At 44.7% G+C, this 21,798-nt stretch overlaps 1 protein-coding gene across 1 annotated transcript; it reads right to left on the bottom strand.

Annotated features, from left to right (window-relative positions):
• Positions 1–933: 933 nt before the first annotated feature.
• Fcamr (Fc alpha and mu receptor) lies at positions 934–21,530 on the bottom strand. Its single transcript, XM_052200393.1, has 9 exons — positions 21,374–21,530; positions 21,165–21,298; positions 18,808–18,865; positions 17,411–17,551; positions 7,464–7,802; positions 5,839–6,595; positions 5,105–5,220; positions 4,327–4,491; positions 934–4,238 (listed from the first exon to the last, which is right to left on the bottom strand). The coding sequence occupies exons 2-8, from the start codon at positions 21,201–21,203 to the stop codon at positions 4,337–4,339; spliced, it is 1,605 nt and encodes a 534-aa protein (XP_052056353.1). The 5' UTR covers positions 21,204–21,298; positions 21,374–21,530; the 3' UTR covers positions 934–4,238; positions 4,327–4,336.
• Between the last annotated feature and the right edge of the window lie 268 nt (positions 21,531–21,798).

Here is a 21,798-nt window from a genome sequence, read left to right as displayed (position 1 = left end):
GAGGGTTCCTCTAACCCCGGTCTCTCAGTAGGCTACAGTGAGAAGCATTTATACTGAGTGGCCTGGGGTTAGACACGGACACTCTTATGGGGCCTTGAGATTTGTGCTCCATTTGTCCAAATGCCAGCAGACACCTCAGGGCTAGTGTCCGAACTCTCAGCTCTCAGTCCGGCTGCATAAACTGCCTCTGCCCCGCATCCCACTAAGCTCAGACTAGAATAAACCAGTTAGTGATTAAGGAGAACAAATGTCTGGAAAGGATTGTATAACTTCCCACACAGGAATCTCAAGGAGAGAAACATGCAACCTCATGAAACTCTATGCAGGAAAACACCTGACCAGAAGACAAGGTTATTGTAGGTCCAGAGGAAACTCCACTTCCCCAAACTCCAAAAGGCAGTAGCCAGAAATGACCTTCTTGGCACCGCTCCGCTGCAGCGTAGGGTTACTGAAGGATACTGTCAGCATTGCTCAAGAACCCATGAAAGAGTTTCTGTCCACCAGAAGGGTACGTAATGTACCTATCTCCCCTTCCACTGGAGGATAAAACATCTGACACACAACGATGCATACCAAAGCCCAGGTTCCTTTAGTCCCTGGTCACATATGCTTGCGATGCATTTCAAAGTGAATGCTGGCTTTCTGGCCCTTCTACTGGGCTAGCCCCCAGACTGTTGCAGTCCATAAGCACCCTTCTCCCCCATAGCTCTGTGCCCTGTATACAAGGGCAAGGTTTTCCCTACCCCAAGCCCAAGTGAGCTAGCCTCGGTATTTTCTCCCGCTTTTCTCTGTTCTTCCTGCTTCCCTAAGCCTGGCCATGTCCTTTCTGTATTTTCTCTCTGCTCTGAACTTTTCCAGATGCTTCTGCGCTCTCTCTCTCTCTCTCTCTCTCTCTCTCTCTCACACACACACACACACACACACCATGATATGGTCATTTCAGTGGTTTCTTTATTGTGTCCTCAATTACAACTATCAACAAATACAAACAAGACGGTAGACAAAGTAGTCGTGGTTGAGGATCGAGACTGCAGGGAGGCCACAGTCTTTCTTTCCCTTGGCAGTATGAGATTTTCCCTTTCTCAGTTTCCTCATCCCTAAGATGGGAAGGGCCACCATTATCTTTAGAAATATGGCATCTAATGCAGATAGAATGAGCTGTGCAGAGACATGTGGAGGAGAAGTTAGCTACATTAGTGAGTAGAAAGAGGAGCGTTGGAGAGCTGTGCCCAACTGTTTCATCTTGTGAAAATCAGTGACATCCCTGAACCCTGGGAGGGAAGTGGCCCACGGCAGTGCCTCTGACTTTCTAGCTTGGTAAGTGGGGGTTCCCTGCCCCTTGCTGCAGTGGCAGGAGCACGGTGCTGGTGGAGTTGGTCTGCTCTGTGTAGTTTGTCTCTGGCCCTTTAAGCTTAGCCTGTCCCATTCACGTGTAGTTCCTTTGGGCCATAAAGGAGAACTGTCAACAGAACTTGCCCTACTTCCTTCTCCTGGCATTTACTCGGATCTCGTTTATCCCTGCCTCCCTCCAAACACCAGGGCCAGAGACTGCGATTCCTCCTGGTCGGTCTGCGGTTCCTTTAAAGCACCTCCACTCCTGAAAACCACCCTGGCTCCACTGTCTCACTGCCGGGGCCCATTCCCTCCTACTCCCCTCTTCTACTAAGGTGGGCAGCAAGACAGGGCACCACAGCTGCTCAGTTCAGGACAAAAACATATTAGAAGAGTTCAGAGGAGGGAGGAGCAGGAAGCACCTGAGGAGACAGGTCTGATCTTCCCGGACGTGTGTGTGTGTGTGTGTGTGTGTGTGTGTGTGTGTGTGTGTGGTCTGTGGAGTCTTATAGCTTAATACAGGCATTGCAAATTATGGTTGAAGGCCTAATGCAGCTTCCTGTTTCTATGAAAGTTTTTCTGGAATGTAGACTAGCCAGTGGTCCATATACCCTCTCTAGCTACAGAGGTGGGTCTGAGGTGGCTGCTTTGACTGAATTGTCAAATCTAAGATTTGCTGTTGTGACCCTTGGAGGAAAAGTTGACCGTGCCTTGGTTTAATGTATTGGCTTCCCTAATGGATGATCTAAGGAGATCCAGACTGATGAGATTGCTTTGCCAAGCACAATTGTCCAGGGTCCATCATGACCCTCCTCTCAGTTACTCAGCATTTCCCCTTGGATAGCTAATGCTCTGAAAAGCCCTGCGTGTGAGAATCCGTTGATTAATCTAGCACTCCCCAAAGGTCTTAGAGCTACAACTTAATTTCCTCTCACTACCTCGTAACATCCCTAGACGCGATGTTCAATGGATATTCCCAGTGAAGACTGATTGGTTAGGCACACCAACCAGCCTGAACTTTTGACCCATCCCAGGCATCTGTAAATGAAGTGGTCTTGGCTGAATTATGTACCCGGCAAGAACTGCTGGCTCACTGATGGAGTGAGGCAATAGTGGCTGTTCCATCTCTCTCATTGGTTTCTCAGGCAAGCTGAGATTGTGGGCGGGGCATAGTCTAGAGCAATGTTTGTGGTGTGACATACTTTTGACAAACTTTGCTTTGTTTATACTGCGGTGGTGATGTGGAAAGACACGAAGTCAAGCTCTCTGTCTCTCTCTGTCTCTCTATCCCTGTCTTTCTGTCTCTGTCTCTCTCTGTCTCTGACTCTCTGTCTCTGTCTCTCTGTCTCTCTCTCTCTCTCTCTTTCACATTTCACTAGCTTTGTTACCTGAGTGACTTCCAACAAGTGACTGCTTCCACCAGGCCTCAGATTCCCTCTAACACAGTGGCTCTCAGCCTCCCTAATGCTGTGACCCTTTAATACAGTTCCTCATGTTGAGGTGACCCCCAACCATAAAATTATTTTTGTTGCCCCTTCATAACTGTAATTTTGCTACTGTTATAAATCATAATATAAATATCTGATATGCAGGATATCTGATGCATGACCCTTGGGAAAGGGTCATTTGACACGCCACCCAAAGGGGTCATGACCCATGGGTTGAGAACCACTGTTCTAGATTAAGCTTCCACGGGTTTGTGTTTCTTCCTGGCTAGATACATTCAGTCTGCCTATTAATTTATGGCAGGTTTTCCATCAGGGCAGAGGATATTTCCATTGGCTTTCTTGGTACAGTATCTGGGGTCATAGGCACGAATAGGTATTTCTGAAGGACTTTAATGCCACTGACAGCTTAGAAGGCAAGGCAGAGCCTTCTGGGAATGTCAGTGTGACAGTTCTTAAGTTGGTGCTGGGACTTTCTTTCTCCCTCACAGCTTACGTTGCTCGATGCTCACAGTGCCCAAACACAGACTGCAGAGCACGTGCTCGCATAACTGGCCAAAAACAAAAATATATATGCGATTCCTGAAAAGATGGTGTGGTCAACAGTGGGCAAAATCTCCCCAATAGATATGGTTATAAGACAGAATCCACATAAAATTCCTCTCATTTGTCCTTCTGTCTTTCCCAAACCATCCTCAGTCTTGTCCACAGCCTTTGATACCAAAGATTCATAAACAGTGGAACAAGAGGAGATTGATAATGAAAAGTACCCCCTTCTCCCATCATTTAGGGAAATCCCAGAAAATCTTGACATGGCCAAAGGACCTACAGCGTAATGAGGACAGAGTCAAATAGGGAGATATGATACAAAGAGTGATGCTCTTTCCTCCGGTCTCATGCGGAAACCACCTACTGACACAAGCATCTCGTGAACTCCCAAACAAAATGAATGGAGACCCTCGGGTGTTCAGAGTTCTTGCCAGGAGGATCCTCAGTGCCCACTAAGCCCATGCCATCCCCGTCTAAATAGTCATGGGCATTTAATTTACAGAAGTCTCACTGGAGGTGTAATGAAATAGATAAAATATGATTCATGTCCTTAAGGAGCTATGGTTGTGTTTGCTCAGGCAAGCCTGGGGTAGGAGAACACGGTTGAATGTGAGCGGCAGGCCTAGTACTAACAGGCAGAGAGAAGGAAAGGTACCCAGAGGCAGCAGTGACCCACACTGCCGATAAGGGAGAGTCCTTGTATCCCACCCCCAGCACACCCCTCTCTGAAAGAAAAGCTTGTAAGGGGCAGCAGGCTAGGCAGTTGAAGAGCAGCCAGACCACAAGCCCCTTCTCAAAGCCTCCTTCGAGTCCTTGTGTTGTCATCTTTAGCTTCGGAGGATGCCTGACCTTCTGAGGCCCAAGCTGGTAGGCTCCTGCGTCTCCAGGTGGAGGCTGAACTCAGTTAGCTTCCTGTGGGCGGAGAAGAACAGGAAGGGGATTAAGAAGCCATAGAGCTGTTTGGGTTTGGTCTCCGCTCCGTGGTGACAGAGCTGTTCACCTTTCTATCCTCAGGGTCCTGGGTCCTTCTCCAGGACGGTCAGGCTGGCTCTGGGAGGAAGAAGGTCACTCTGCTGCAAGTTCTTTCCCTCATCAGGGATCTTCTCTGGTAGGAAAGGTGTCATCTGAATTAGAGTGATTCTTGGCACCCTTTCTGTCTTCTGAGCTGCGTAGAGACACACAGGAGGCCATGAGTATTCTGGGGTGGACATACTGACTTGCCTTCCTGAGAACCAGAGGCAAATTTCTGAGAATTTCCCAGAAGTCTAGTGGCTGAGCCCTTAGAACGATAATGATTGGTCCAGATGATTTGATCCATGGCCCTGAGAACCCCAGCCTCTCCTACTGGCTCCTAGAAATCCTCATTCTCTCTTCACCAAGACTGAATCCCATGGGGCACTCACACGAAGAGTCTGCATCCCTGGGACGTTACTACGAGAACAGGGCAGGCCGAGCAGAAGGATGCAGACGCAGCCCTTGGCCCCAGGGCCCTGGGTGCTCTCCCCTGCCCTGCTGCCAGTGCCCAGGGTTGCCAGTGTGGCTCCATACCTATGACTAATAATTCCTGTCATCCTCCAAAGATTCCCTGACGCCAAGGAGTACCACTGAGGCAGAAGTGTAAGGCCATAACCAAGCATAGTTAGATGGTTCAGAGTAGAATACACCTTTTCAATGTCCAAAAAATGCGGCCATTCCATCAAACCTGACCCAGAGGTGAGGCTATCAGGTAGAAAGAACCATTTCTTCCCCTAGACTTGGGTCACTTGAACTCAACTCACAGGTCCTCTCTCTAAGTCTCCTCTTCAGTAGGACCAGAGCAGCAATTAGAAGCAGCGCCAGCACAGAGGAGACTGGAGTCAGGATCCGAGCGTTGCCTTCTCCTGCTGTCAAAGCACTGCAGGGGAGGAATTGAGGGAGGAAGAGATGAGCACAGGACCACGGAGGTCAGAACTAGACGGAGTATCAAGACTCATAGCTCGCCTCTCTCATTTCACAGGTGGCCAAGCCGGGCTGCAGGCTAACTGGCCACCCTTGTCCCTGTAACTGGTTCCTAGAAGAGCTGTTCTCTCCAGCAAATAAGCCCCAGTCTTTTGCTTTGCTCCACCCTCCTGTGCATGGGCCGCAATATTGCCGTATCGAGAGAGGAGGAGGGAGAGCCAGGATGCTGGCCCAGGTAATTGGCTCTGTGACACCTTTTCCTTGTGCCTTCAGCAACTTATGGCCTTTTCTGGAGTTCTGCTCCCGACATTAAGCAGAAAGTCCCAAGGGTTCCAGCCTAAAAAGTTACCTCATCGTATCGTTTAGACATTTTGCTTGCAAACCACTGGAAAGCATCCAGGTAGCATTGTCACATCCTGGGCTGAGCTGTGAAGGATGGTAGCTCATGCTTCTGTGCACCATCTCACCCTTTCCGGATTGGTTAGATACAAGGGGGAAGAAGTCAGCAGAAGGAAGAGCTGGGCAGGGAGCAGGGCAGGCCTGGGGCCCCAAGCCAGCAGGATACAAGGCTTACCTCTTTATGGATGGTCCCTTGCCAGAAACCCACAGAGGGCCTGCTACTGAAGGCTGGCTTGGTGTTGAGGGCCTACTTTCTTCAGTAGTGTTTTCTAGGCTCCCATCAATGCTCCTTCTTTCCTCAGATGCCTCTTCCATACACGTGGCATTCAAGGTTTGTGCACTTGGAGCTGGCGATGACTCCTCCAGGGAATACAGCATTTGTTGCTTAGACACTGCTGTTTCATCTTGGAGAGCTTCCCGGGTCATGTGCTCTGAGATGGGGAGCAACGGCCTTGTGGTTCCTGTGGTCTTCCTGGGTACATCTGGAGATGTGCTGATGTCTGTTTCACGTCGTGGCCCATCAGTCTCTGGGGTTGGGCTTTGCTTCCTACCCTCACTCGTGGTAGTGCTAGTTGTTACTGAGTTCCTGGTGCTCCACATCCAAGCACCCTGTGTTGTACCGGACATGCCCCTTGATTCTGGAGATGGACCCTCCGGAGTGGGGACTGCTGCCTTGATAGGGTCCTCCTCTTTGCTGCTTGTCCCTGGAACAGTTGTCCTGGCTGTTCTTAAGGTTTGTTCTTCATCGGCCGAAGATGTAGTTTTGTTTGTACCTGTGGTTGGAATTGTCTTGTTCCATTCTGAGCCTCGGCCTTCTAGGATCTGGGTGAGTCCTGAGGTCCATCTGTTGATGACTGAGGATGCTGTTCCAGAGGATGCTGTGACCGGCTCACTAGAAGCTGGAGCTGCTGCATAGGTAGTGTTGGAAGGACCTGTGTGGACACACAGAGAGAAATGCCAAGCAGGAAGGCTATCTGGGTTACCTGCTGGATTCAGCAAAGGGTATCTGATCAAAGCGTGCATTCAGTAGGATTCATGGCACAAAGAGATGTCATCTTCTGCAGAATTGTCAGATAAAATTAGAAGGTGAGCATCTCAACCTGCTTCGGTTCTTCTGCAAATATTCACATTTTTTTTTATTCCTGTTTTCTTCCCTCAGGTCTGCATATTCTCCATTCATCCACTATGCATGCTACCATTTAGCAAAGGGGTAAAGAGGGCTCCGATTGCAACAGCCTGCAGCATTCAAAGGGATGTATACGCTCACCACAAAGATGGATTCTTTGGACTAGGTGTTCTGCAGAGCAGCCTTTCCAGAGCACACCCTGCCCTGACACCTCCACCCATGAGTCTGGATCCAGCCTCGAGAAGAGAGCCTTGAAGGGGTCAGATGTCTGTGGAGGGACTTAGCAGGGGACTACTATAGCAAAGTCTAGACCCAGACGCTCTGTCTTCCCTTTGCAGTGCTGTCTTGTCTGCATGACCGGACACCAAGTTGTCCGGAATCAGAGAAATACTGTTTAGGTCACAGCATTTTTGGAACTTGCTTCAAACATTCATTCTGCAACACTCAGGGAAGAAAGGACCAGGCAAGAGACCCCGTGTGTATTCTGTTGGGCACTCTCCCCTGCTATCTGCCTTCTTGAAGATGATTTCTATCTAAACTAAAAGACTCCTGGAGTCTTTCTCCTACTCCCTTCCCCTTTTATTGCCTTAGGCTTACAAAAGCTTTCTTTTGTATTCATTTCTTTTGAACATTGGCTTTACAAAAATTGGCCCATTAGCCATCTGTCAGCTCACCTGCAGAGACGGTCAGATTCATGCTGAAGAACAGCATGTCGTTTCGGTCTCCTATGCCGCAGCGGTAAAGTCCCATGTCATCCAGGGACACTTGGAGTAGCCTCACCATGAACAAACCACTCTGTGGAAGGTCAGTGAGAGCCACACGCCCACGGTAGTCAGGGTGAGTGTATCGGGTGGTGGACACGATGGTATAGCAAATCCACAATGGAGGCCCCAGGCGGCACCAGTATTTTCTTTGATGCCTGTTGACTGAGGAGGGGGCATAATGGCAAAGGATGGTGACAGCTCCTCCAGTGTTCCCTGTCACCAGCCGCGGGCCTCTCAATGCATTTGTACCTGCAGGCAGAGAAAATTGTCAAAGGAAAGGGAGCAGCGAGTACAGTCACTGTTGGAGAGTTAGTTGCCAACTCCGCTTGTCAGAAAACGTAGCTGTGAATGCGGCCTGTAGAACTGAAGAGCGTGGCCACTGAGGAAGTAGGCCTTGCCCAAAGGTATGGGCAGGAGCTGAACTCAAGGTCTCAACACAAAGACTCTTACCCAGTATTTAGCTAACACATATATATGTGTTAGGTGTTCCCCTGCAAGTCTGTCTAGAACCTGCATTAAGTCCACTAAACTCCATCTACATGTTTGTAAGAGGAGGAGACCGCTCCTGAGAGAGGGCGCTGGTCTTTGTGACAGGTAAAAGAGAAGTGCTACTTAGTGTGTGCTTCTCTCCCTGAATCTTCCAGACCAATAGCTGACATTTCCCCAGGCTAGCCCTTCTCTATAGACCTCACTGAGCATTCATGAACACAGTTGGCGTGAGAGCTCAGGAGAGAAGCATCGCAACTACGCCTGCTTTGGCAATGTTTAGCTGAACCACAGCACATATGAGCCAGCTCGAGGAAGACGTTAATTTGATAAGGTGTAAGTGGAAACAGAGTTTATTATTTCACTGACTTTTCGCACTATCTCTGTGGACCTCCCTGCTGCTTAATGACATATTTAATGCTTAACCAGACATAATCTTGTGTATAGTAGATAGATTTCATTGTCTTTCTTGGCATACAATGTCTAGTCTAGCCTAACATTATACATTCAGCCTGATATGATAGCAGACTTGTGTCTCATCTAGCTGAAGAATTTTCCTTTGTTCCCGCTAGTCTCAGAGACTGTTGTTGAGAAGATGGACAGGTTGGGTCCTTCACTTTACTTTCTTCTGCAGCTCAGGAGACTTGGGGATCTTCCAGGTCTGGCTCAGAGATGGGGATGGTGGTGCCTGAGACAGTGTTTCTGTGAGTGGCTAATGTCCATAGTAGCCTGCCTCTATCTATCTATCTATCTATCTATCTATCTATCTACTATTGATTTATCTACTTATCTAGTATCTATCTATCTATCTACCTACCTACCTACCATATCTATCTGTCTATCTATCTATCTATTAACCATTGATTATCTACTTATCCAGTATCTATCTATCTATCTATCTATCTACTCTATCTATCTATCTACTATTGATTTATCTACTTATCTAGTATCTATCTATCTACCTACCTACCTACCTACTATATCTATCTGTCTATCTATCTATCTATCTATTAACTATTGATTATCTACTTATCCAGTATCTATCTATCTATCTATCTATCTATCTATCTATCTATCTATCTATCTATCTATCTATCTACCTACCTACTATATCTATCTATCTATCTATCTATCTATCTATCTATCTATCTATCTATCTATCTATCTATCTATCCATCCATCCATCTATCTATCTACCTACCTACTATATCTATCTATCTATCTATCTATCTATCTATCTATCTATCTATCTATCTATTAACTATTGATTTATCTACTTATCCAGTATCTATCTATCTATCTATCTATCTATCTATCTATCTATCTATCTATCTATCTACCTACCTACTATATCTATCTATCTATCTATCTATCTATCTATCTATCTATCTATCTATCTATCTATCCATCCATCCATCTATCTATCTATCTATCTATCTGTCTATCTGTCTATCTATCTATCTATCTATCTATCTATCTATCTATCTACCTATCTATTAACTATTGATTTATCTACTTATCCAGTATCTATCTATCTATCTATCTATCTATCTATCTACCTACCTACCTACCTACTATATCTATCTATCTATCTATCTATCTATCTATCTATCTATCTATCTATCTATCTATCTACCTACTATATCTATCTATCTATCTATCTATCTATCTATCTATCTACTATTGATTTATCTACTTATCTAGTATCTATCTATCTACCTACCTACCTACCTACTATATCTATCTGTCTATCTATCTATTAACTATTGATTATCTACTTATCCAGTATCTATCTATCTATCTATCTATCTATCTATCTATCTATCTATCTATCTATTCTATCTATCTATCTATCTATCTATCTATCTATCTATCTACCTACCTACCTACTATATCTATCTATCTATCTATCTATCTATCTATCTATCTATCTATCTATCTATCTATCTACTATATCTATCTATCTATCTATCTATCTATCTATCTATCTATCTACCTACCTACTATATCTATCTATCTATCTATCTATCTATCTATCTATCTATCTATCTATTTATCTATTAACTATTGATTTATCTACTTATCCAGTATCTATCTATCTATCTATCTATCTATCTATCTATCTATCTATCTATCTATCTATCTATCTATTTATCCATCCATCTATCTATCTACCTACCTACTATATCTATCTATCTATCTATCTATCTGTCTGTCTGTCTGTCTGTCTATCTATCTATCTATCTATCTATCTATCTATCTATCTATTAACTATTGATTTATCTACTTATCCAGTATCTATCTATCTATCTATCTATCTACCTACTATATCTATCTATCTATCTATCTATCTATCTATCTATCTATCTACCTACTATATCTATCTATCTATCTATCTATCTACCTACTATATCTATCTATCTTTCTACCTACTATATCTATCCATCTATCTATCTATCTATCTATCCATCTATCATCTATCTACCTGCCTACTCTATCTATCTATCTATCTATCTATCTATCTATCTATCTATCTATCTATCTATCCATCTATCTATTCTATATCTGTCTATCTTTTGGTAGCTTCTGGCTGTAGTTCCCTCCTCTGAGAATGGCTTCTCATTTTGCTGCTCTTTTATGGCCACCGAAATAAGCCTAGAACTTCTGGCTCTTTGCACTTCTTTTTATGGCCACAGTCCCCTGTGAATATCTCTTTGGGTAAGGGCTCAAAATTAGGTCAAAGGAAGCATACTTTGTCCTTCTGTCAGAAGAAACCTGGCATACATGATAAATTTGTTTGGTTACTCTCTAGATGTTCCTTCCCTCACACAACTTAGAGTGAAGGTTCCAAAACATTGTTTTACACTGAGCTCTTCAGTCTTCCTAGGGCTCTTTGCCCTCCCTTAGGAGGTCGGGATGGTTGCCTGTTGGGTTATTGCAGAAACTGGCTTCATAATTTCTTCCTACACACTTACAAAGGCCACCGAACATTTCAGTTTGGGATGTTAGTAGCTGGTAGTCTGTTACACATCCTTAGGGCTTCTGAACCCAGGAGAGCTCTGATCTATACCCTTTTAAGAGAAACAGTTACAGAACTTGTGGACCCTGGGACAAAAGGAAAATGCAAGGCTCTTTGTCCAAATTATTCTGTTTCAAGATGGGGTTGAGTATGACAACACATGCCGTGAATTCATCAAGAGGCTGAGGCAGGAAGGACTTCCAGTTTAATGCCAGTCTAAGCTACGTAGTGAGACCTGCCTTCAAAACAAATGATATCCAGCTCACAAGGATGCAGATGTGTTTGGGAATCAAAACATGGTTTAACCAAGCTACCTGGGTAGAGGCAATGGAAACCACCAAAGAACTGGTGTCCTCACATCTGCTCGACTCTGCAGCAACCGCTGAATGGACAGGGCACTGGATGTTTAACTGTCAGTGACCCGTAGGCCAAAGAAGTTGCCCAAGGTTCTTGTGAACCACAAAGTAACAACTAACAACCTCCCCTCCCCAACACCCTGGCACACAGGCTGGGGGCTCCCTTCTTCCTGCAGCATAGAGACAGAAAGAACTCCAAGGAGGGAACTCAGACCTCGGTACGGCTATGTCAGAACCACCCAGACAGCACAACCTCAAGTCTCTTCTCCGGGTCTGAACTGAAGGCACATCAGTGCAGCTGCATGCACGGAACATCCTGGGGGTGGGGGCGGGGCAAGGTGAATTCAAAATGCATCCCGACAAATAATAAATACCAGGTCGACATTTTAAAATCTGATGTAATTTGATCGCTCCCTTTTCTTGTCGGTTACTGTTAATTTGGAAATCATTTTAAGGAACTTATATTTCTTTTATAAGACTTACTTTTAAATTATGTATGTGTGTGTATTATAATACAACAACAGTGTTGCTTACTTTGTATATTGCTTAGTTAGATTTTAAAGCTTTTCAGTATGTTTCTCTGCTTAGTTTTCTAGCTACCAGTCTCTGCTCTTGTTCCCATATGGTTAACTTGTTCTCTTTCCCTCCCGCCTCTCTTTCTTCTTTGTCTCTTTCTTATCTCTCTTCTTTATATTTCTTAGTTACGACCTTTTATAGCTTTAACAAACTCAAGAATCTGTGGACCCTAAGAGCATCCCAACTTTCTCCTTCCTGACCGCCTTTCCACCTTTTATTCAAAGTTGACCTATTAATAAATAAAACTGACCCCTTCTTCATCCACACCAATCTCCTCTAAATCCTAATCTTAGTAACTAAGTTGAATATATACCTTGTTCATTTATCTTCCAACAGTTATTAGCGTTAGAGGGCTGCTGCTGTTACTGAGCAGGTATAGCATGTGTGCAGTGGACATGCGCAGTATCTGTTCCCACAGTCAATATTCTACTCTAGGAGATACAGAGACTGGAGCTGGCATCCTGAGTTCCTGAATTGAGAAACTTGTACTGAATTATGCACCTCAGCTCTACCACAACCTAGTCCCATATGAACATGGCAAAAACTTCAACCAAAAGAATCCTATTGATTAAAAAAATCCAAGTAATGAAATAACCACAGACATATAAATCCCAGCATAAGAATCATGGAAAATCAAGGCTGTGTTAAATCTTGTAAAAATTACTAATTGCAGTAATTGTCTCAAATCAGAGTGAGTTAGATTAAATGCCAGATAAAGACTTCAAGGAATGATTATGTTAAAAAAAACTGAAGGAAAAAAATGAATTCAGAATTAATCTCATAAGAGCACAAAAGAGAATTGTTTTAAGGAAGTTAATACGAGATACAGAAGAGAATTCTATAAAGAAACAGAAACACCAAGGAAAAAACACACTGAAATACTGGAAGTGAAAATTACAGTAAGGACTTGGAAGCTCCGTGAAAATCCTCATCTATAGAATGGCCAGAATGTCTGAGCTAGAAGACAAGGTGGAGAAATTGGCACAATCCAACAAGGACAGAGATGACCAGTGTGTGGCAATACGGGGTACTGTAAAGATATTTGGGGCATCACAGAAGATCAATTTAAGAATCATGTGCATAGAAGAAGGAAGAGGAGAACAAGAACAAGAATAAGAATTTTTCATTTTCAGTAAAATCAAAGCAAAATTTTTCAAATAATTAGAGAGATGCCAATCCTGATACAGGAGACATTTAGAACACCACATAGAAGAGACCAGAAAAAGAACTCCCCTTGTCATATTATAATTAATCTACTAAATATACAGAACAAACATCGAAAAATGCTTGAGAAGCACCCAGTTGCATATACAGGCAGGCCCATAAATAACAGATTCCTCCACAGGAACTTTAAAAGCCAGGAAAGCTTGTAATGATAGGTTCCAAATCTTGAAAGGTAATAGCTGTGATGCCCAACAAAGTTACCTGTCCTTGAAAAAGAAAGAAAAACTTTCCACAATAAAAATATGCTGACCGCTAATTCAGCTTAATAGAAGACAACGTGTAGAAATTCCTCAGATGAGGAGAAAGCCAAATGAGGCCACAGGAAAGAACAAACCACTCTTGAATAATAATAGTTAAGTAAGAGAGGAATAAGAAAACACCAAACCAAAAAAAAAAAATCGACAAACATTGATAGGAATTAGTGCACAGTTCACAGTTTCCCATAAAAAATGGATTAATACTACCTTAGTATATCAAGAGCATGGAAAAAATTGTTCCAAGCAAATTGATATTGGGAAGAAGTAAATGTTGTTTTTCTAATATCATCAAGAGAGAGATACAAAAGGCCATTTTTTGATGATTGACAGAGCAGTTCTCAAGAGAATATTCCAGTTCTGAACACATATAGAACATAGGTACACCAAGTTTCATAAAGCAAATATTCTATCTGTAAAGGCATGGATTAACGCTAACATCAGAGTGGGTGACATCACACCCCCACTCAGTAGATAGTCATCCTCACGAAAAACAGACAAACAAAACAAAACACAGAGGAACATCTGCGTAAAATGACATAGCTGAGATGGGTCAGTGGGCCTGGCAAATCTCTATAGAATATTTCATCCAAATATAACAGAATACATATTCTTCTCAGTCATATGTTAGGACACAAACCAAATCTTAACAATATAGGAAAATTGAAATAATTCCTGGTATTCTGTATGAATACCATGGAATAGACTAAAATCCAGTGGCTAACTGACCATGAAATACACACAGACTCTTGTAAATTAGACAGCACACCACCAAAGGATGATCACAGAAGAAATAAGGAAATAAGAAAACAATAGAATTAAAATGAAAACACAACAGAGCAGAACATGTAGGATATACCGAGGGCAGTCCTAAGAGGAAAATGTATATACACTAAAAATCATGGACATCTCAAATAAATGGCTTAATGATATACCTTAAGTTCTTGGAAAAACAAGAACAAGCTTAATCCGAAGCCATTAGTTGGAATGAAACAATCAAAGTCATAATGGAAAGTAATGGGATGGAAATAAAGAGGAATGTAAAAACAGAGTTCATCCTTTGAAAAGATAAAAAGGTTAACAAACTCTCAGTCAAACTAACAAAGAGGAAGAGGAGACCAAATTAATAAAACTATAGATGAAAGGGAAGTGTTTCAAAATATACTAATGAAATGCAGGAAGTTATTATTACACATCTTAAAGGCATATATTCTACTAGCTTGGAATCCAGAAGAAGTGAATGAATAGCTAGATGTATATGACCTATCAAAAATTAAACCAAAGGAAGGGCTGGAGACATAAGTGGTTCTTACAGAAGACTCAGGCTCAATTTCCAGAATCTACACGACAGCTTGCAATTTTCTGTAACTCCCGTTTCAGGCCATCTGACAGACTTTCACAGACATACATGCAGACAAATGACCAAAGTGCATAAAATAAAAATTAATAAGTCATAAAAGATTAAACCAGGAGATAAACAATCTAATCTATCTATGATAAGCAGTGAGATTAAACAATCTTTCTGGCCCTGATGAAGTCACAGGTGGATTCTCCTAGATCTTCAGGGAACTAACACTAGTGCTTCCAAAGCCTCCCATGATAGGAATGAGAGGAACATCATTAAACTCGCTCCACAAAGCCAGCATTATCCTAATATCAAAACCAGGAGGAGACATAAGGACAGAGAAAATTACACAGCAATCTTTTTAATGAATACAGATGGGTGAATTCACAGCCACCATGATTACCTTCTCAAGACCAACAAAAGATCAGGTCTGCCAATATTCTAATTTGGAGATGAACGGGGCTTAAGAGGTCCAGCTGTCCATGAGGATCTATGGGTAATTAATGCCTACTAGGGAGAAGGTCCTATGAGGTGTGCTTCTCTGAGGATCTCTGGGTAGTTAATAGTTTTTAGTATAGCCACTAGTAAGTTGACTATACTTTTGTAAACAACCTTTCGCTCATGCTTCTTTAAGCAAACCTAATTAAAGTAATTGGGACACACACATACACACACACACACACACACACACACATGAGAATCGAAGGCAACTACTTAGAAAAAGGAAAAGGATCAGCTAAAATGGAAGGGGGCAAGAGTGAGAGAGGAATGGGGTGAATACAATCTAAATACATCACATACATCTATGAAATATGATAAAGCCCATTGTTATATGTGAATTCATTATATTAATACATTATATTAATACAAATGAAGCTTAAAAATTGGATGAAGAAAACATAGACAAACCAACAACAGCAACAAAAGACTTTTAAGATAGCAACAGCAAAGAATAAAGACAGCCACCTTCTGAGTGCAGATGAATTTGTAAGTGGCTTGGGTCTTATCTGGGACCTAAGGTCTAATTACAGGAGAGTAGCAACCATAAATGCGCTGGTTGTATCAATACCAATGAAGGCTTTATTAAACAACATACCACAAACCACATGATAAAGGTTACTGGTATTACAGTTTATCATTAACAGGCAAGAATATTAATCATCATTGAGATTATTAAAATTTTATTATTAAATTGTTCACACACTAGATTCTAAGATTTCTTGTGTCCTAGTGTCGACACATTTGAAAGGGCCACTGTACCACCGTTAATCAGGAGGGTGTGACAGTCTGGCTTTGCTGATAATCTTTGACTGACTCTTGCAATACACATACTTTTTTTTTTATTAATACTGAAATTAGGAACCAACACTGTAGGACTGTGAAAGGCAGCCTGGTTCTTGATTGAGCTAAGACTAGAAACCCTGGTGACCCTAAAGGCCATAGCCCTCCATAGATTTGTGACCATCAGTCACGTAAGGGCAATGCTCCAAGCCCCTCCACAGATAGAGGACTTGACCTGTGGTCAAGTAGACTCAAAACAGATCTCTAGGTGCCTAAAGACCTGGAGGCTTAGCCAATAAACTCTCCTTCCCAGACACTCTTCCCTGCAAAAGGCATTTAATAACCTCAGGCCTGCCCTGAGAAAGTGGGGTACAGTTTTACTCATCCATGTTCCACCATGACAATAGATGCCTTAAAACTATGGACTGCCTCTTTTCATCCGGATCTGCCATGAGGCGCAATGGAGAAGGCTTTCGTCTAAAGAGCCGCCATCCAATCTCCCGCAGAAGGCCTCTCTGAGCTCCCAGCCACAGCCAAGACCAAGCCAGGCCAAGCCAAGCCAGCCGCCTGCCCTGCGGCAAGCCAAGGGACTCTCCCTGCGGGCTCCAGCCAGAGCTCCCCTCTTTCCCTCTCTGTCCTGGGCTAGATCCAATCCCCACTCCGTTCTCAACTCTTGTGCGCCTCCCAGCAGCACCTGGGTACCCAAGCGCCTGAGAACCAGAGGGTCCCCAGCCTTCTTGCAGGCTCAGGGACCCCAAAACCAGCTCTAGCTGTCCCCGGGGACTTCAGACTGCAGGTCCCCACCCCTGAGCCCTGTCCTGAGGCTTCCCCAGAGGCCAACACTGCCTGACAGCACGGGTAACCGTGGTCAAACTTCCTGTGTCCTGTTTCCTCCAGCGACCGTGCCCTGTGGCAGAGAGGATGGGGAACCCTACTAGCCCTACAAAATACTTCAAGTACTCATGTCACTGGTGAGCTACTAACTGCAGCTCTTGACTTCCATGATGATTTAAGGATTTAAATTATATACTAGTCAACCATGAGAATTAAAGAATGGGCTAATATTTAGGATTAACTCACCCCGGGGAACCCTTTGCTAAGCTTCTGCTTTTGCTGGATGGAGGGGGAGTGGGGCGGGGTCTCACTCATCTCTATCATTGTCCAACCGTAGTGTAGTGTGTTGCTCTGACTTCCACTGGGAACTGGAGTAGGGTGGGAGTGAGACCTGCAGTTGGGACAGGCCTTACACTGGGATAGGACTTTGTTTGACAAAGGAGATCTGTGGTCAGACAGAGGGAGAAGAGGCGCTGCTGTACCTGAAAGAGAGTTCTTCCAGCAGCAAAGGGGTATAGGAGCTGTGTGCGCTTCCACAGGGTAGGGATGGGTCCTGAACTGGGGAGAGCCAGCGGGCAGCCATCTGGAATGGGACCTTCTCTGTGGACGAGTCATGGATGAACCTGGGTGAAGGGAGAAGCCGAGCTATCAGGTGCCAGCAAATGCCTACAAATGCAGTCTTAGGAAAGAAATGTGAAGTCAGCCCCAATCCCTGTCCCCAAACCCCATGGACTAAGAGAGCAATCCTCACTGGCTCCTGCTGACTCCACCAGACTCCTGCTGGGTATTAAGTGGCAATATGGGGGCCGGAGCCAGAGACTACACATATGAAAGTTCACATAGCCTGTGGGCAAGCAGGGACGCAGGGACAGGTCTCTGAGTGGGGATTAAAGCACAGACTGACCTTAGAACAGTCAAGTTTAGAATACTCAGAGACATAAAGCAGTCTGTTTTCTGTATGTGAACAGAGGGGTCCTTTGCCTTCCTGAGGGCCAGTAAGGTTAGAGAGCTCTCCACCACACATCACAGAGCAGTGGCTGCTGCCACACTCTGACTTGTTGATGAGCCAGACACGATTAATCTACTTTACGTATCATCATTATATACTTTTATTAATATAAAAGTATTATACTTTTGCTCGGTAATGAATTCAATAACGATTTGTAGAACAACTCTCTGGACTAGAGTCTAACTGATACACACTCCACACACACTGTAATCTTCAGTGGCTCCCCATTACCATCATAATAAAACGTAGGCTTCTTTGTGTAGGGGAAAAGATCATTTACCCTCTTGCTGGTCTATACCAGGCCTGACTCAGCACGCCAGGCTGCAAGTACCGTCAGGGCTGGATTCTATGGCTAATGTAATTGTCCTCAGCTCCTGGTGCATACTAAGCCCTTCATAACTACACATTAGATAAATGGCCAGTTATAATTTTGATCATATAATTCCTTTGTTTACTGACTTCTTTATGTGTAGGATAGGATCTCTGCTTTTATGTTGTTAGTGCTGGGCCTGGCACTTAAGTGTTTGTAAAAGGAGTGGGCATGAAGCCTGTATCATTTGTGTTTGGCTTTCCTTGGAACCTTGCAACACATTGTAAACAGCTAATTTTCAGTCAGCCACTTAAATGGCAGAGAGCAGGGGCGGGGGGCGGGGGCTTAGGTGGTGTGTATGTTTGACTATTCCAGATACCATGGAGCTAGGCCCATGCAGTCTCCCCTAAGCTCTCGTGTCCTTCATTTCCCCGGAGTACAGATCCACAGCACAGCGGCATTGGATCCCAGGAGAGAAGGCAGTAGATCTGCCTGGTTGGTTCTGAGTTACACTGTCAGGTCCCCCACAGTCTCTGAAGCCTGGCTGTGTGTGGACTCACCGTGGAGCAGGCAGAGAATGAGAAGAAGTATTTTCCACCTTGTTCTTAGGCTGGGGACCTGCAGCCAAAGACAAGAGGGCAGAGGGAGGCTTGTGAGCGGCTAGAGAGAGTGGCGGGGAGTCCAGGGCTGGGCACTCTTGCTTTGCAATCTCAGTTTGCTCCTGCAGCCCGGTAGCTCTACCTGAAAGGCAGGGCCAGGGAACTACCTGTCCTGGCACTGGCCTGGAGCTGCCAGGAAGATTACGTTTCCCTTACTCATGAGATTTCTGTGTTCAAAAGAGACAAATCCCTCTGTGAGATTCCAGCCCTAGCACCCTCTCCCCAGGGGAGCTCTAAACTGGTGGGAAGCAAAGACCGGAAAGAGTGTAAGAATCAAAGTTTGAACTGCGATGCCTGGAAGGGGTCTGCCCTTCTGTGGGGAAATGCAGCAGTTTCTCAGTCCCAGACAGTCACTGTGTGGGGGGTACAGCATTCCTGGGACGCACAACGTCACCCTCTGACTCTGCTCCTTTCCCCCCTGCAGAGGGGAGTTCTTTCTTTCAGAGGGTTGGTTTCTGTTTCACTGTCCATGTGCAAGTGAGTTAAAATTAAACCATCACCCCCGTTGGCAGTAGGGTGCCATTCTATTTCTTCAACATCATCTCTCTAGAAAGTCCTCTCTGACATCCATCTCCATTTGATCCTTGGTTCTGCATTCTCCCGCTGGCATTGGGAATGCACTGAAAGCAAAACCCTGTGTCACATCCTATGCTTACACTCTGAAACCAGATCCAGAGGAGAGTGTGAGCCCTGTGGGCAGCTACTGGGAACCTTGGCCCAGTGCTCTGTCATGGGAACCCCAAAGGTGTCACTTCTCAGTGTTTAAGAAGACTGAGATCATATCTTATACATATCTTCTATGTTCTCTAAGGGTTTCCATGGGTGTTGGGCTGCAGGTCTCAGGATCTACAGGTGTCACTGTCTTTTCTTTTAACATGAATGCATGCTTTACCACTCTTAAGACTGATCAGTGCTCTGACTTTAAGTCAGTGGTTTAGCAAGAAACCTTCTTCATTCCCAACTATACCACAGAAAGCCACTGGCCAGTAGTGCAAGATTGAATCAAAGGAGGATAAGAGGGGATTGGAGAGAGCAGAGAGCAAGAAGGATAAATGCAAGAATGAAAGGAAAACAGGAGATAAATGGAGAAGGGAAAAGAGAGGAGAAAAGGAAAAGACTCTTGGCAAGGCTCCTAGCCTCTTGTCACTGGGTTTGTGTCTGCTCAGCCACATCTATAGAGCCTTTGGCTGCCCTACTGTCTAGGGGCCAAGACAAACTGTGACTTAGTTTGACAAGGCCCAGGTTTCTTACATCTTCCAGCTCCTTCCCTACCACAATTTACCATGTCCCCTCCCTTGGGGACTGTCAAGGACAGTCCTTGCCCTTCCCTGCCTTACCCAGGCCTCTCCAGGCTTCCACAGGGTGTGTCCGCACTTACTCCCCAGTTTGATTAATATTCACCAAATCCAGGTTCCCCTTGGGGCTGGCATTCTGACACCTAGGCTACTGTTTCTAGAGTGCCAAGTCCTAATCCAGCTCACATACAGGCCAACACCACTAGGCCACCTGGTACTTTCCGAAGGCCAGTGGTGCTTCAGGAGCAAAGCTCTCTCCATGGGGCAATGAGGAAGCACAGTGTGTGTGAAAATAAAATGTCTCTGGCTACTTATCAGTCTTGGTTTGGGTATCCAACCCAAGGCTATCCTTCAAAGGAATGTCTCGAGTCACCCTCCCTGCCAATGACCTTCAGGAATCTTTTCTGCAGGAGTCTGGGAGTCCCAGATCTTTGTTACCCCCAACCACATTTAGAGTTTAGTAGCTCATGTCCCTGATTCCTTCTGGGAAGCACAGCCACCTCATTTTCCATCACAGTCTGGTGTGTGACTTCCCTGCCCACCCTTAGTGCCTCTGAATCTCTCTTCTCTTCTACCTTCATCCCTGTTCCTGGGATGGTCTGGCATGTGCAGAGGGAAGGGCATAGCATCCAGCATCGCCAGGGTTGGTGTTGCTGGAGGCTGCTAAATTGACCCTGATGCTTATTCTCCACTTCAAAATAAGAGCCTCTCCCGAGTGACTATGTGTTCTGCATCTAATGTGTGCTGGTTTACCCAGGTTTCAGACTCAGAATACTTGGCTGTAGGGTGTGAAGAGAGTACAGAAAAGAAATGCTGGGGCTTGAACTCCTGAGTCTTCTCTAGGCTTTGGGAGGAGCCTACCTGCTCCGAGAAGAACCCTAGAGCACAAGTTACAGTTGCTGCTGCAACTTACTACCCAGTGCTTGGAGCAAGACCCAGACCTCCAGGAGAAAGCCACATTACCTTTCCTTCTTTGGGCTTGGCTGGGGCATCTTGGTCCATGTTAGTCCTGAGCAAGATCAACTTGGACTTTTTCTTTTATCTGAGGAGATACTGGTGTTTGGGGGTCTCCTGGTGGCTTCCTCTCAATCTGGAGACTGAGAAGGCAGGGTGAGGAGTTGACGGCTGTGGGAATGGAAGTCTGCGGCTGAAGGGGAAGCCTTGCTACTCACCTTTCTGCCAGTTATATCAGGGTCCCTTCTCTCGAGTTTTACCTACGAGAGAAAGTCAGTTTTGGTCTCTTGCCCTTGCTGTCACTTGTTTCTTTGGAACCTTTTCCAGAACTTCAGGGAAGGGAACACATTGACCCCCCCCACCCACCTTCTCTCCTCTTATATCTTGTGCAAGGTCCCAGACATTTAGGGTGCCCCATCTCAGTGGCTTTCTTAGGAGCCTCCAAAACCAGTGATGTAACCACCTGAGCAGGAGAGAAGGGGATTTCAGGGTTCAGGAGAGGAAATCCCCTTCCCCCCCAAAGCTGGCCATCAGCAGCTGCCCCATAGCTGACCTGAACGCTTCAGCTTCTGAGGAAAAGGCATATGAGTGGTTTGGTTCAGAAACTTTATTTTAAATTCATAGTCTGGTGTTTACCAATTTG

Source organism: Apodemus sylvaticus, chromosome 12 (assembly GCF_947179515.1).
Source record: "Apodemus sylvaticus chromosome 12, mApoSyl1.1, whole genome shotgun sequence".
Taxonomy (NCBI): domain Eukaryota; kingdom Metazoa; phylum Chordata; class Mammalia; order Rodentia; family Muridae; genus Apodemus; species Apodemus sylvaticus.
Note: the sequence above shows the minus strand (reverse complement) of the source record. Positions and strands in the feature narration are given on the sequence as shown.

Excerpts from the sequence above, each read along its gene's own strand:
- Fcamr (XM_052200393.1), bottom strand. The coding sequence starts at position 21,203 with ATGGACCAAGATGCCCCAGCCAAGCCCAAAGAAGGAAAG. Across the intron at positions 7,803-17,410 it reads CTGGAAGAACTCTCTTTCAG|GTACAAATGCATTGAGAGGC; the intron begins GTACAGCAGCGC and ends CTCTGCCTGCAG. Across the intron at positions 6,596-7,463 it reads GAATCTGACCGTCTCTGCAG|GTCCTTCCAACACTACCTAT; the intron begins GTGAGCTGACAG and ends GTGTCCACACAG.